The following is a 17,940-nucleotide window of genomic DNA, read 5'->3' as shown; positions in this document are numbered from 1 at the left end:
TGAAGGTAATTTGCGTTACCTATTATTATAATAATTTATTTATAAGCAAGGCTGGGCATTAACGAGTTAAAAGTTAAAATTAAGTTAAAACGTTAAGTTAATTTTAATTAAGTTAATTAACTCGTTACTTTTTTTACAAATTAACTTTTAACTTAATAAGTTACTTTTTTTTAAGATTAACTATATCGTTTTGCGTTATGTTTTGTGTAATGATATATCATATATTTTGTTAAACGATACGTTTTGTTTTGTGTTATTTAATTATATGTTTATCGTTTTCCGTTAAAAAGTTTGCAAGCCCTGTTTTTTATATTTATATTAATATTACCTATCGAAAATGACCAAAAAAATTAAAAACGTCAAAAAATGCAAAAATATGCAAAATAAAATAATTAATAAAATTTTAAAATTAAAATTCTATTTGTATTATGGTTTTAGATGATTGGACACGTTGTGAAAATGAACGATTTTTGTTGAAAGATAATGGTCCAGAGTCAAGTGAACGGATTATAATATTTGCGTTAGATAGTTCATTAGAACAGTTAGCAAATGCCGATACCTGGTTTATTGATGGGAACTTTGGTTTAGCGCCCGAGCATTTTTTACAGCTATACGTCATTCGAATCCAAGTTAACAACATTTTTATTACGCCAGTGTTTTGCTTACTCGAGCGAAAAACGGAAAACACCTACGAAGAAATGTTCAAAATAATTTTGAATGAGTGTAACAATCGTGAACTGTACCCAGATCCATTATACTTCAATGTTGATTTTGAAATCGCAGTTCACAAAGCTGCCAAAACAGTTTTTGGTGAACATATTTCAATTCGTGGGTGCTTTTATCATTTATCCCAAAGCACTTATAGAAAAATACAAAATCTGGGCTTGAGTAAACAATATAAAGAAGACGAAAACTTCAATTTATATTGTGCTATGATGGATGGATTAGCTTTTCTCCCTGTAGATAAAGTTGGTGAGGGGATGAATTATTTAAAACAAAATTGTCCAACTGGAGCAGAAGATCTACTACAGTATTTTGATGAAAATTATGTTGGAGGTACGTTCAGGAAAGTTAAAAAAACAAACAATATAATTTTAAGAAGAACACCACCATTGTTTGTACCAGAATCATGGAACGTTAATTTAACAACTCTGTCGACAAATCCGCACAGAACTAATAATGCTTGTGAGGGCTGGAATAATAGGTTTTCCCATCTCGTCGGCATTAAACATCCCAGTATTTGGAAACTACTTACAAAAATGTGTCAAGAAGTTGGAACGGACAAAGCAAGAATGGCATTGGCTGAAATAGGAGAAATTAACCGGAGAAAAACAAAAGCTGGTAAAAAAATTGAAGTACGATTAAATGTTTTATGTCAGCGTTTTGACGAGGACGAATCTAAAGATGTTCCTAATTTTTTAAAACATATAGGTCAAAATTTAAGAAAAAGATCATTTTATTAAATACTGATTAAAAGCATTTCATATTTTATAAATAACATACGACATATTTTATTGTTTTACATATCTTTTATATTTTTTAGCATTTTTATATTTTTTAAATACCTAACATACGACATATTTTATTATTTAACATAATATCTTTTATAACTAATTAAATAATTTTTTATATTTTTTAAATAATATTATACGACATATTTTATTAAATTTTAAATTATTTTACGAGAGGAATATATCTTATATATCTAAATAAATGTATTTTTATATTTTTTAATTAATATTATTAAAGATGTTTAAGATATTGAATTATTATAATATTTTGTACCTATTTAATTTAGTTGTTTGTTAATTATCTTCAGCAAAATATGTAACATGTAAGTAACCTATGGGCTATGTACCTATATAAATTATAAATACCTATACGATAAAAGACTTAATTTAAATCAAATATTAATTTGGGGACTTTTTTTCCGTGGGACTTTTTTACCGGGGACTTTTTCACCGGGGACTTTTTTTCCGAATCTTTTTTTCCAGGGACTTTTTTTCCTACATTCGTTTTTCTCAGGAACGCGTGGAGGTATCAAATTGAAATTTCTATATGATACTCAGGTCTACTGTCCCTGGAAGCTGTAGAAACCTTCTAAGCCAACGCAATCAAAAGATACAGCCATTTAGGCCGCAAATTTTCGAAACTCGCACGGGAATCAAAACCTACAGAGTACTTCCCGCGAACTTAGAATCTTGAAATTTAGTACGAAGTCACGTCAGATATAGGAAAAATTACGAAAACCGTAAATTTTTAGTTTCATCATATAACAAAAAAAATATTTTTGACAATTTTGAAAATTTCAAAGTTACTACTTTACTACTATTACTACTCCTTATCTTATGAACGCGTTGAGGTATTAAATTAAAATTCATATTAAATACTTAAGTCTATAATACCTTTAAACTGTAACAAAATCAAACTTTTATCGCAATCATATTTTCAAACTCGCGACTACTTGCGAGGGAATCAAAACCTATAGGGTACTTCAAGTCGATTTAGAATCTCGAAATTCGGCATGAAGCAATGTTTTATCGCATATATAACAGAAAAATTCCGAAAACCTTAAATTTTTAGTTAGATCACATTTTTTTTTTCAAATAATTTTAAACTTCTAATCCTTTTCCTCATGAACGCGTATTTATGGTCCTCCAGCTTTCTAATTTTGATGTTATAAATTTCATTATGCAATAAAAATACCATAACTATGACTCGATTGTCGTGATGGGTGAACTTTTACTTATACACCTACAGGTTTGTACGGAACCCTCGGTGCGCGAGTCCAACTCGCACTTGACTGGTTTTTTTAAAAAAATCAAGTATAATAATAGTATAATAATATTCCTATATTATTGGTATTCATTATATTGTTTTTAAAAGAACTAATTGTTTATTTTGAAATATTTATCTTACATTGTACTAAGAAATAAGTTTTCATTAATTTTGATTTTTATATGTTTTTATGTTTTTATTTTACTGTTAAGTTTGTAAGAATAAAATAAAACAGATTTATTGATGTTTAATGATTAACCATACCTTACTCAAAATGCGTCCTAATTAAAAAATAATATATTTGTTTCAAAATAGAATATATGACAATATTTAAATATAATATATCCTAGACCGACAAATCATCTCCGTTCAGAATCGTTATTCGTATACAATGATACCTATCATTGCTTTCAAATCTAACCTACCCTAGTCAGAGTACCAAAATTAATATTATTTCGTTTGTGTTGTATAAATTATTGTACATTTATATACCTATACACTAAGTTTGAAATAATATGGTTTTTTTTTACTGGCAAAAATATTACTCAGTGTTTAATGTGTCTAAAAATAATGTTTTGTTTGATACTAATATTAAATTCTAATTTAGCGACGCCACTATTTAATATTTTTCCCATTTTTCATTTTGTTTTTGTTGGAGGGGAGTGAGAAGGAGAATTGTATTTGTATGTCCCAATTTTGTGACGACACAATTGAGAGTGACTGTTCCAGAAGAAATCAAATTCTAACATATCTGAGAGTTAAGTGATTTAAGTCAAAAGTACCATAACTTTATTGTAGGGAACATATGCAAAAAATTAAATGAACATCTTTTCAAAGGTTGTTAGTTGTGTCTTGACACCTTAAGTTCTAAAATATATAACTAATAATATATTGAAAACACACATAGTTAAATAAGTTACTCACCCCCATCTATTTTTTATTATCTAAAAACTATGCTTACTACAATCCCAAATTACCTATACTAAATTCACTTATTTATTAATTATTGTAGTTCATGGAAATTAATTATTATAATTTATCCCCTCAATAACAATTAAATTATTATTAACTTTTATTTGATATAGTTTCGTGTTATTATGTGGATAATTTAAAAATATTTAATAATATTTAATAATCTTTGGTTAATTAATTGATTTCTGGACTCTGGTTTCAATAAAAAATAGATGTCATAAATTAAACCTAAAAATACAAAATCACATTTCAACCTAACTGTAAAACTCTTAATTCATATTAGAATAATCAATTTATTTTTTTCTCATAACATTTGAATTCCTGGAAACTTCAATAACGAAACCTGTAATTTATAAATAAAATCCTATTCACTCTATTGAAAACAATTATATTAATTCTCTTTTAACAGATAAAATTGACATTTTTATGGATTAATTAATTATTATGCTAATGTTGTTAAAAATATTTCTAATTATATTTATGAAAATAAAACAAAAAAGTGGATATCACACTGCTGTACATTAGGTTACTGTATTTTATGGTTTTAAATTTGAACACAAATACACAATGATATAATATTATTGTATATGAAAAACGATTCTGAGCGGAGACGATTTGCAGTCTAGGATATTTTATACTATATTAATTATATTGTTAATATTTTAAAAAAAAAATGTAGTTACATATAAAATAAATTCAAAAGTAATCAAATTAGATTCATTAATTAGTATAAGTTATTAATGCCATTAACTATTACAATTAGAATATAAGTAGGTATACTCAATTTCAAAAAATCTAAATATCAAGTAGGTACCCATAAATAATATTTTTAAATTACAACAAAATAACTAATATTATTATTCTTGGTTATTCAATACATATTTCCATCCAAATTTGAACTTGAAATAATTATAAAAAACCGTGTTTGTATTTGTTAGATTTTAGATTTTATTTTTTGTTGCAGAATTAACAACTTACTTCTAAACCTTGTATAAAATTTAAACGTTTTATATATTTTTAACAACTAAATAGCTTGTATATTTTGTCAAAATTTTCACTATTTCCATGAGATAATTTCGATTTTTTATTTTAACAATATGGGAAGAACCCTTTTATAACATGAATATGAACAAATAGCTAGGATGATACGTCTCCACTCAGAAGTTTTTCAAATGCATTATTTTTTTTTTGAGAAATATATAATACATCTACCACACAGAGGGTAGGCTTTTCTTTATAGAATAATTTTCGTATTTGTAGACATCACTCCCGGTGGAATGTTCCGGTTGGAACAAAGGCAGGAGAGAGACTACAAAGTATTGTTTTTCAGGTTCATACCAACTGTACATCATGGCTAGCAGAGTGACCATTGGACCATATTGTCCATAATTCTTAGTATAAATAGCTTAAAATATTTTGTTGTGTAAATAGTAAATACTAATTGCAAAATGTTTCAAATCCCTATTGTTTTGTTGAGATAACCAATTACAACAAATTTTTTTTTCAATATAGTCATAAAAATGTAATGTGGATTTATGTTAAGGTTTTTATTATTCATAGTATCAAGTGAAATCTTGATTATTTGCTTTTTTATTCTCAAATAAAGATTGTTCAGCAATGAAACATACATTGATTTACATTAATTTAAAATTTGTCTTTTAACTTCCAACCTTGTTGAAATACAACAAATTTTCTACACTATTCTCAAAGTTGAAAAAGTAAAGCTGAGAAAATTTTAGCAATTTATTAAGATTTTGTACATTACAAGTGGCTAGTAAAAGCAATACCTATAGGTCTAACCAAATACAATTTGATACGCTTTTGTATTTAGGTAGGTAGTTTCTTGATAGAGGCCATGTAATTTCCTGATACTTCACTGGCATAAAAACAAATTCAAGTGCAAGAGTGACAAAAATATTGTCATCTTATAATGTTTTACATATGTTTGTGGAATATGTGTTATTAACAATATTAGAATACATTTTATAATATAATTCATAATTCATATTAATCAATTTATGTGTATCATAATATTAATTAAAACTTAAACTATTCAAATATTTTCATTCAGACATATATAGCTTGAATTTATTATAATAGGTAGTATTATACATTTTAACCATCAATACATACAATTGTCATTATGTAGTCGTACTCCACTTGACAAACACTGTATTGGGTATTGATTTGCAGACTGTTTGCTAGATGTAATAACATACTAGAAAATTAACCAATTTTGTAATATTAAGTAACTGATAGTATGTCATAATTTCTAATAAGACACCAACAAATTTTTATTTTTTTTAAGTAAAATTAAACATCATAATTTATACAAGTCTAATTTTTTTTTATTTGTTAACACAAAAGGTAGGTATAAACAACTTCTTAAATAACCTTTTTTCAAGTTGACCTATCTTTTGCCGGTAGTGACTGGCAAATTCCTAGCCGGTGTGTGGTGATTTGAACGGCCCACCTACAGATAGGTATTGCTCTATTGCTTCATCTTGCATTGACACCAATTTCTTTAACAGCGGCAATATTTCTTTAATGTCTTGTAGCATGACCATTGGTGTGTCTGCTGGGTTCATTGACCTGATGAGTTTGTTCTCCAATAATACAGCCAACTGCTCACTGTCAAACAAACGACCAAAAATATGTATTATCCACTTTCAGTGTTACACAATTAGTAGGAAGTAATGATAATTAAAAGAGGGAGAGTATAGATACTTACGAATTTCCAAATAAAAGTGTTATTTTTAAATATTTGTACAGGATATGGGCACATTTTGCAACATTGCACAAAGGTAACACCATCTGAACTAGTTCTTTCAAAGTCACCACAAAATCTGAATACATGCAAGGTTTGGCATTTATACAGTAGATCATTTTTCCTTCAAGTGATGTTATTTGAATCTATAATAAAATAAAAAACTTATATTTATTTATAAATTAATGCAAATTGACTTAAGTATTATAAAAAACATGATAATTTGAAAAATAATATCAGCTTAGAGAAACTAGTATCTATTAATATGGACATACTAAATACAAAACATCTATGTAAAAAATTGCTAACAAAATTAAAATGATAATAATTTAAAGTTAAAATCTATGGTAGTATCTCATTTTTATTAAATGAATATTAAATAATAACACACTAAAATTAGTTGAAGATTTTTTGCTTTTCATGTAAATAAATATACACTTGTTTTTAAATACAAAAACATAATGTAAAATTATGTAATGTATAAAAAAGGTATCAAGATTTTATATTTTATAAAAGTTTAAAAAATATGTTTTTTTATTCTAGTCCCCAACAATTTAGTCATTCTTAGAATATTTAACATTACCAACCTTGTATGCAGGTTTATTTGAATTATCATGTGATTGAGTTAGTGGAATGGTAATTACTTCTTGTTGTTGCTGTTCCTGTTGTAGCTATTGAAAATAATAAAATAAATATTTGGTGAAAAGTACGTCTGGTTATTGTTTTTTTAAATTATAACAAAATACAAAATAAAAAAATGTAGGTAAAATAGTTATTTATGGTGAAATATTCAATATTGATAACATGTGAATTTCAAACGGAAAAAAATAAATCTGCGCATTTTTGGTAGATTTTCTTTGCTTACATCATACAGTCATAGTCATTAGAACCATTGTGGATTTATGATTATTATTTTTATTTTTACAAACAAAATTTAACGAGTAACTTGTGTAAACTTAGCAAGTTGCTTAATGAAACAAAAATTGTTTTAATAATAAAAAAACTAATAAAAATCGAAATTATCTGATGCTTGTAAATAGCTCAAAAAGAGCCAAAATAGATGATTTTATGGAGTAAAAAGGCTAGTAAAACATTCTGAAAAAATGTAAAAATATCATGTGACTTCAATTAATTTTTTTATGTTCCAAAAACCAAAAGTATTGTAGCAATTCAATAAATTGAGTACAAAACACATACCATCTGGGTCGTCATCACTTCCGTTCTCTGTGGTACCACTGGTGCTTTTAAAGTTTTTTCATCAGTTACTACTTCAGGAAGTACTTTGAACCAGGAACCTGGTGGGTTTTGACGGATAGACTTCTGACGAGTAAAGAGAAATGAATCTGACAGCATAGTAGGCCAAAAATCATTAAAATTTGTTTCTGGTGGTAACAAATTCTTGATATGATCAAAGTTGACAACTGTCCAATGGTCACTAGCAAACCATTTATCTTTGATACCCGCAAGTTTACAACAGAACTTTAGATATGCTAAGTTCCAATTTACCAATTTTTCAGCATAATTTATTAGGGTTTTTGTATCGTCTTCAAAGAAGAATAAAGGCACATATTTTTGGCCACCTACTGTACAATATGGTATAACGGATACAGAATCAACAAATATAAAACCGCATTTGTCTTTGTAACTTGAAACATTATTGCACAGTAATTTTGTGTAACATACTTCTAAGAATATATAAAAATTAAAAAAATCTTCTAAGAGAACGATATAATCTTTTCCTGCAAAGAATTGGATATCTTTCCCATAATGTTTTTTTATTATGTAATTTAATATCTTTGCTTCCAAATCGGTGATCACATAACCTCTCACAGACGTACATGTTGTATAAATATCTGAATGTACATTTCGTAAATATTTTTTAAGAAGCCTATATTCTGCAATCTGTGTAGATACAAACTCCAATTGTTTACCATCAACTAAACGTGTAATACATGGTATTTTGAATCCTGCGATTACTTTCCAAGAAAATCCATCTATATTACAAAAAATAACATTTACTATAAATGCCTATATTGGACATTTTAAAACATAATTATTTCCTGAGTGCTTACCTTTAATTTCATCTTTTATATCTTTAGGTAATTTTTCTTCATTATTTTTTTGTGCTAAGGTTTCAGCCGTAGAATCTAAAATTTGTTTTGATTCAGCTGAAACATTTTTTTTATAATTCTCATTAATTTTAAGAGCAAATTATATAATTTCAGGATCTTTGTTTTTATTTTCAAAACTTATTCCAAGAAGTTAAAATAAAAATAAAATAATTTTAATATAATAAAATAATAGTTAAAATAAATAATTACAATTAAAAAATTATCTTTTTTATAGGTACTTTTGATGAAATTTATGTAAAAAAATAATTTGTTTACAAAAGTATTTACTATAAACAAATTTTTGTTACAAAGCCACTAATAATTAAAAGAAATGGATTTATATGCATTTTGAATATTTTTTTGTTTAGTCCAAAAGATTGCTAAGTAAGAGAAATCCGTTTCACATTTTGGAGATTAATAATGCACTACTTTTATTATTCATATTTGTGCATTTTTATTAATAAATTTATGTTTTAATATTTTGATATTTTATAGGTCATATTATTGTAAATATAATATTTTTTTATAATGTCAGTCTTATTTTTTCTTGTAAACAAAAATTGCTAATATTTTATTACCTTTGTTGACTATCATCAAAAAATCTATACATATAATATATATTTTGACTTTTAACTAATTTTTTTTACTTTTGTATATTTTTAGTCATGTAATAAAAAAAAATAATAAATATAAATATTTGATTTTAAAGCATATTTTGTGTTATAAATCGTTAGGTAAACCGTAATAACGCGTAACTACACTTTTCGACATATCAAGGTTAGGATATGTTATTATGTATAATCTCCTTGTGCTTTCTTTTGTTCATATGCATGATAACCATAAAATCATTACTTTCCCTTCAAAATTAAAAAGAATGATATCCCGTATCATAAAATGTGTAATAACATGTATCTGGCACATTTAACATACTAAATTTGTTTCTTTGTGAGAGTATTGCGTTATTCATAATTTGTACTCGAAGAACATTAGGTAAGTACGTTATTTTGATAAATAACTAATATATGGATAATAAAGATATAATTTATTGTTGTAAAACACTTATTTAATCTAACCTACTTTAATTTTGAACGATTTAAACTATAGCATACATATACGCGTATTTGCAGTGAATAAATAATTAATTTTTATGTACTTACATGATATTACAACAATAAATAAGTAAAAAAATAGTAAATCTATAAGTGATAATTTATTGCCATTGAGTAAAACATTTTTTCATCAATTTATGAAAGAGAAAAAGTTTTAAATATACAGTCCTATATTACAAAAAATAACATTTACTATAAATGCCTTTATTGGACATTTTAAAACATAATTATTTCCTGAGTGCTTACCTTTAATTTCATCTTTTATATCTTTAGGTAATTTTTCTTCATTATTTTTTTGTGCTAAGGTTTCAGCCGTAGAATCTAAAATTTGTTTTGATTCAGCTGAAACATTTTTTTTATAATTCTCATTAATTTTAAGAGCAAATTATATAATTTCAGGATCTTTGTTTTTATTTTCAAAACTTATTCCAAGAAGTTAAAATAAAAATAAAATAATTTTAATATAATAAAATAATAGCTAAAATAAATAATTACAATTAAAAAATTATCTTTTTTATAGGTACTTTTGATGAAATTTATGTAAAAAAATAATTTGTTTATAAAAGTATTTACTATAAACAAATTTTTGTTACAAAGCCACTAATAATTAAAAGAAATGGATTTATATGCATTTTGAATATTTTTTTGTTTAGTCCAAAAGATTGCTAAGTAAGAGAAATCCGTTTCACATTTTGGAGATTAATAATGCACTACTTTTATTATTCATATTTGTGCATTTTTATTAATAAATTTATGTTTTAATATTTTGATATTTTATAGGTCATATTATTGTAAATATAATATTTTTTTATAATGTCAGTCTTATTTTTTCTTGTAAACAAAAATTGCTAATATTTTATTACCTTTGTTGACTATCATCAAAAAATCTATACATATAATATATATTTTGACTTTTAACTAATTTTTTTTACTTTTGTATATTTTTAGTCATGTAATAAAAAAAAATAATAAATATAAATATTTGATTTTAAAGCATATTTTGTGTTATAAATCGTTAGGTAAACCGTAATAACGCGTAACTACACTTTTCGACATATCAAGGTTAGGATATGTTATTATGTATAATCTCCTTGTGCTTTCTTTTGTTCATATGCATGATAACCATAAAATCATTACTTTCCCTTCAAAATTAAAAAGAATGATATCCCGTATCATAAAATGTGTAATAACATGTATCTGGCACATTTAACATACTAAATTTGTTTCTTTGTGAGAGTATTGCGTTATTCATAATTTGTACTCGAAGAACATTAGGTAAGTACGTTATTTTGATAAATAACTAATATATGGATAATAAAGATATAATTTATTGTTGTAAAACACTTATTTAATCTAACCTACTTTAATTTTGAACGATTTAAACTATAGCATACATATACGCGTATTTGCAGTGAATAAATAATTAATTTTTATGTACTTACATGATATTACAACAATAAATAAGTAAAAAAATAGTAAATCTATAAGTGATAATTTATTGCCATTGAGTAAAACATTTTTTCATCAATTTATGAAAGAGAAAAAGTTTTAAATATACAGTCCTATATTACAAAAAATAACATTTACTATAAATGCCTTTATTGGACATTTTAAAACATAATTATTTCCTGAGTGCTTACCTTTAATTTCATCTTTTATATCTTTAGGTAATTTTTCTTCATTATTTTTTTGTGCTAAGGTTTCAGCCGTAGAATCTAAAATTTGTTTTGATTCAGCTGAAACATTTTTTTTTATAATTCTCATTAATTTTAAGAGCAAATTATATAATTTCAGGATCTTTGTTTTTATTTTCAAAACTTATCCCAAGAAGTTAAAATAAAAATAAAATAATTTTAATATAATAAAATAATAGTTAAAATAAATAATTACATTATTACAGGCAAGTGCTTTATATTACGACATGAAACTGAAAATTCACAATATGACAATATATAATATGGCTAATGGTGATTGTCCAAACTATGTATGGAATGAAAGTGAAGGTGAGTTGGAAGCCTCTGTTTTTGTTACCATTTTGATTAAACATTTAATCAAAGTGTATATAAATAAATTACCAATTATTATTTATTCGGATGGCTATGGCTATCAAAACCGCATTGCAGTTCTCAGTAATACTCACTTGCATTTTTCTAAGGCTCATAATGTGCAAATAGAACAGAAGTTTCTGGTCAAAGGCCACACCCAAATAGAGTGTGATTCCGTCCACAGCCTAATTGAGAGACAGTCTAAAGGAGGAGATATTTTTTTACCCTACGATTTTGTTAAAATAATCAAAAAATCTCGCAAAAATCCCATACCACTGGATGTAGAATTATTAACATACAAATATTTTTTAGATTAAAGATCACTAGATTTACAGATCAAAACGCCCTGGGAACTCTAAAGGTGATCCTGAAGTTAAAGATATACTTGCATTTAAATATAATCCTAATTCTTTAGTTATATTGAATTCAAGTTATTATTTGATGAAATGTATTGTGCTTTACCTCAAAGCAGGGGCGTAATTAAGGGGGATATACCCCACCCAGAGCCTATATAATGAGTATATTTATAATATATTAATTTGAAGCTTATGGAATTATATGTTTTATCGTGCTTACATCACGACGAAATATATTAAATATAATTAATATCAAGAAATCTATAAATTATTATTTAATTTAAAAGTAAATTTTAATTCTAATATATTCAAAATTTACATTTTGAAGAAATTATAATATTGTATAGGTACTAAATTGTGTAGAATTTTAAAGCACATTTATTAATACATTTTGTGTACATATATATTAGTTTAAGAATTTTTGATGAAATAGTTTTCCCAGATATTGTGCTTGAAAATCTAAGTATTTTGTGTGGAAAAAAATGTTTATCCCCCCCTAAGACAAATTCCTAATTATGTCACTGTCTCAAAGGGTTAAATCACTTCACCCAGAAATAAATATAAACTCATATAAGCCATTGTATTTAAAACCTATTGATTTAACGCTTTTGAAGTGGGAAGATCTACAAAAACTTAAGACTGTGATGCCTGTTGATGTAAACTCATTCTATAATAATCTTCCTCATAAAAAAAACTTTTAAAACTAGAAATAGTAAAGTGTGATAATTATTACATAAAAGACTGAAAAAAATTGTTTATTTTATTTAAAAGACTGACAGAAACAGTCATTATTTGTTTAGTTAAAGTATACATTGTTCATTAATATTTAAATTTAGTATTTGTTAAAAAAATGTTTATGATTTTACTATTAATTTTGTTATTCTAATATTAAAATATTATTTTGTATTCGAATGTTAAAGAATAAAAGAAACAGTTTATATTAGTCTTCAAAAATGCTTATGATTTTACTATTTTGTTATATCCTTATATTAATATTAATATGTTATTATTTTGTATTTAAAAGTTAAAGACTGAAAGAACCAGTTTATAATAGGTTTTCTTTATTTTTAAGATCTGTTGAAATGTTATAATAAAGAAAAAACATGTTTTTGATATCATACTATTAAATTAAACAATTTTCTTGGTCAATCATTTAATATAATCCTGCAATGTAAAATCTCGTAACCTCGCTCGTAACTGACAAAAAAATGGCTGTTAATTTCACGTATCTACTTTAGAATTTACTAAAACCTATTTTTCAAAAATAAATCATAATTTAAAGGGGAGGGTGGGTGGGAGGGGGCCAATATTTCTTTACATCAGTACAAGATAAGACGTTACATTGCAGCAGCTTTCACGGTTCACTTATAAATATTAAGTATAATATAATTAAATATAAAGTATCAAAGTTAAATCAGAAACCTGAATTTTTTGTAAATTGTGATTATAAATTTTACGTCACAATTATATTCTTACACATCTTATGGGCCAAGGGGGGCCCAGTCCCTTTTTAGAGAAACTTTTTAGATTCTAAGCGTAACTACCTATATTAATTCACTATGTCACTATATCACTTCCTATGTCGAATTAAATCAGTAGCCGCATGACATATACATTTACCGATGTATTTGCATAGATACTAATAATACTATCGACTTTTTTGGTAATTACTTCATTAGTTATTGTTTGCATCGTTTTATAGAAGAAAATATGCATTTAAAAACCATAAAATTAATTAGAAAAATTCACCAGAATTAATACAAATCAGTAAATGCTTTGTCTCAAATCTTATTCATGATATTGATATTTGTATTCTACATAAAATATAATCATTTAAGTTAATGAGTGCCTCAATATGTATTTATATTATTATTTATTACATTTATGTGATTGGTCAAAAATATCTCAATCATGTTGGTAAAGAATCTATATCAAGAATTATATGTTACACACTTATATATACAAAAATTCAATAAATATTAAGTAAATGTAATTTATAGTATTCGTAATTTATTTCAAACTATTAATTAGATAAGTATTGAAACTTAATCATACCTAGAGTTAAAAAAAGAGTTTCAGCTAAACAATTTCATAAACTTAACACTACCTATTGTCTATTGTTAAAGACACAAAAGCAATCCTATAGAAAAATTATGTCCCCATAAACACTATAGGTTCACCTATAATTAAATCAAACTAAATTAAATTTCATGATTAATAATATTCTCATTATATAATTATTATTAATATTAATATTAATATTAATATTTAATCAACGTTAATACCCAATTTTCAAAACATTACTATAAAAAAAAAAAAAAATTAAAACCAATAGGTAGAAGAACAACTATGTACCCAAGTATATTATGATTTAACCATTTAAGATAGTTAACAAAGTACCTACCTACAAAAAATAAAAATAAATATGAAGTATAAAGTATGAAGTACCTAAAACATATTAGACCAACCAGTAGCAAGGTAGATTAGGTAGGTACCTATGTAGGTACCATGTTTGTAAATACCCACAGTCAATAATAGTTCTCAGTACAATGTCACAATAGGCATCAACTATAAACCTTTGGGTTGAATTACATCAAATTTATTTCTTATGAGCAGGGCTAAGATTTGTATGCAATACAATTTGTAAAATATGCATTTTACTTACGAAAATATGCAAAAATATGCATTTTAATTTCTATCTTAGATTTTATATTGACATACTTTTACTAATTGTATTTATCTTTCTCCATAAAATTACTCAATCTTTAATCGCATACCTATTGTACCATAGGATTGTATTCATAAAAATAAAATTTGTGTTTGACAAAAAAACCAAGTTTTATACTTTAATCAGCAGAGCTAGAATTAAATACAAAATATTAATAGGTATTAAATTATAAATATTAATTACAAAATATACTATGAAATATTATTGCATTTTTCGCATTATTATAATCGAAATATGCAATAATATTTATTTTCTTCAATATATTATGCAAAAACATGCAAAATAAAAACATCACCATTTAACTCATCATGAGGTGATTCGTGGACATTACTGACAAAATCAATAATCAGAAGTCACAAAAAAAACATGCTGTTGCATACAAATCCTAGACCTGCTTATGAGTTATGAATTTATAAATATTAAATATTATTAGTTAATATTAAAAATCGGATTTATATTCTCTTAAGAATGTAAAAAATATGCAAAAATAATCAATTAACATAATTTAATATATTTAAAAAAAAATTTATTGACGACATTCTAGTAATAGTGAGACCTTGTATACTAACGTACTATAATATATCTTTAAAAATGATTTTTTTGTTTTTGATTAATGTATTAATATTTGGGTGGATTTCTTTTGATCGAAATTATATGAAAATTAATACAATTTATAGTTGTTTTCTGGGTGTTGTGATTTTAAAATAAATACATTTTTTCTAACAATTTACAAAATTTTTTCTACAAACTCAGGCTTAGACGAATCATCCACATTTTTTACTCTCGTAAGACTTCAAAGACCAGTAATGATATGTAAAACCAAAATTCCGGTCTCTAGTTATTACGAACAGCACCAAATGGGCAAATGGACATTATAAATAACATTTAGAGGCACAATTTAAGCTTGCTCTAATCACTGAATTTATTGAAACATTAAATCTTTTACTGTGGAACAAAGAAAAATCTAGTTCCTGAAGTAGATACTGGCTAGATACAGTACATAAACCTAAATGTACACTCAAAAACCTCCAAAATGACTAAACTTGAGGAGGTATCTCTTACACAAATTTAAATGAAAATTTGATTATGATAATTCATAAGAAAGATAGCCTTAGTAATTTATGACATTGTTAGTACAGGTTCCCTATGAAAATCAGAAGTTGATAGTGGCTTACACAATAAATATTAAGGTGATAAAAATTTAAAGTATTCATTTTTAAAATGCATTTCGAAAATTAATTAAAAACTAGTTTATAGGTCTATGGTACCTATACAATAAAATACAAGACACTATTTTAATATTCTAGATCAGCGGTTCTCAGACTTGTTGTTTTGCATACCACATAAGTAAATTATTATCAATCAGTCGCGTACCACTGATGATTAAAAATATCGACAATATCAACGATCATACCTATACGATATCTTATTTATTGACGTATATTCCGTGAATCTAACCTTTATTATCTAAATATTTAAGAAAACACATGACATTGTAAAATCATCGCTACGCCAAGAATCTAATATTTGTTTTTAATTTTCCATCCTATCACCATGCGGCCTTTCTAGTACCACTAGTGGTACGCGTACCACAGTTTGAGAACCGCTGTTCTTGATGATAATTATCGATTCAATTACGCAACAGTTAACTATGTGCATGCATAGGTAGTTTGTTCAATTATATTAATAATAATAATAAGTTTGAAACAGTATAAGTAAACCGAGATCGGTATGACCTATATGTTTACGTCAAGCATAATATGAACAATAAATTACATGTCGTTATAATAGTTGGGATTAAAAACATTACCTACCTTTGTTTGCATGGACGTTTTTAACAGAAGCCATTTTTGAAATGTCTAACGCCGGTCGCTCGATGATCAGTAACCAAGGAACTGAGGGACAAAATGCGTTATTCAACAAGACTATTAAAACCAAATGAAAATATATATATAAATAATAAGAGAAAACCGCGGAAAAAACCGATAGATATTATATCGCGAACACTCTACGGTAATATTATGACTGTTATGTAGTTGTTGATCAATGTTAAATGTTAAGCGTATGGATAGCAGGTCGCCGGCAGTACAGACTTGTTCTGATGGCGGGTAAACGTAAAATGTTCAGCTGTGTTAGTGTGTTCAACAACTACTCGATCACGTGGTTAATCATGTGGTAACCTTACCTAACCGACCAATCACAGCAAAGGATTTACGCGAACGTGTTCGAGTGAAACCCACCTCCAAGGTGGCGGTAGCGGTTACCAGTTTTTGAGAGCAAAGAGATACGCCATGCACCACAAGGTGATGCTAAATAATATAATGTCTTATTCGGACACAACGATCGCTACTTCCACGTCTGGCGAACGGTGTCGATTGATAAACGTCTTTACTAACTGGCAAGTGGTGATCGAAAATTCGAAACTTATCAATTTTTATGATAGCCGGTGAGTGAGTGGTACGTAATGGCCAATGGGTCACGTGGAAAATAATAATATTTATGCCAAGGTAGACTTATAAATTTATGAATTTATCTTGATTTATACCATGATATTATCATGTAGTTGTTGCTAGTCTATACATTGAACTATATAATAACTGTAACGCTCACAGCCCGTATGACTAATGTAAATAAAATCGAGCGAGTGTGTTAGAAAGAGATAGCGAATACTTTAGGTCTTTATTGATAATACGCCGTACTGTATTCAGTTGGACAGTTAATCACTTTTCATTATTTACCAGCATAAATATTAGCCCCCTTTAGACGTAAATGATTTTGGGCGCGCTCGGAATGGACGCGCCTAGAGCGCATGATAAAACCTTTTGTTTAAAAATAAAATAGTGTACCGACTTAGCACTTGTCCAGCCCAGCACAGACTTGTCGTTCGTACCAAAACCGTCGTGTTACCTTCAGATACACCTGCTTGACCGAGCGCGCTTAACCTGTACGAATTTTTTTTATTTAGTTTTTAATTACGAATTACGATATACATATATTTGACCCGTCGGTCAAAACAATTATAATCCACTAAGGTAAAATTGATCTGCTCCGTATTTTACAGTAGCAACAGTTTT

The 17,940-nt window shown here is 26.3% G+C and overlaps 1 protein-coding gene across 1 annotated transcript; it reads right to left on the bottom strand.

Annotated features, from left to right (window-relative positions):
• Window positions 1-6,016: 6,016 nt before the first annotated feature.
• On the bottom strand, window positions 6,017-17,197 carry LOC107169488 (uncharacterized). The gene is made up of 8 exons (XM_089217670.1): window positions 16,681-17,197; window positions 11,378-11,473; window positions 9,984-10,079; window positions 8,590-8,685; window positions 7,715-8,511; window positions 7,105-7,188; window positions 6,482-6,663; window positions 6,017-6,381 (listed from the first exon to the last, which is right to left on the bottom strand). The coding sequence occupies exons 1-8, from the start codon at window positions 16,712-16,714 to the stop codon at window positions 6,192-6,194; spliced, it is 1,575 nt and encodes a 524-aa protein (XP_089073796.1). The 5' UTR covers window positions 16,715-17,197; the 3' UTR covers window positions 6,017-6,191.
• Window positions 17,198-17,940: the final 743 nt, after the last annotated feature.

This window comes from Diuraphis noxia, unplaced genomic scaffold, assembly GCF_037042655.1.
Source record: "Diuraphis noxia isolate RWA-SAM2 unplaced genomic scaffold, SU_Dnox_SAM2 contig0001, whole genome shotgun sequence".
Classification (NCBI taxonomy): Eukaryota; Metazoa; Arthropoda; class Insecta; order Hemiptera; family Aphididae; genus Diuraphis; species Diuraphis noxia.
This window is presented reverse-complemented; position numbering and strand designations above follow the sequence as displayed.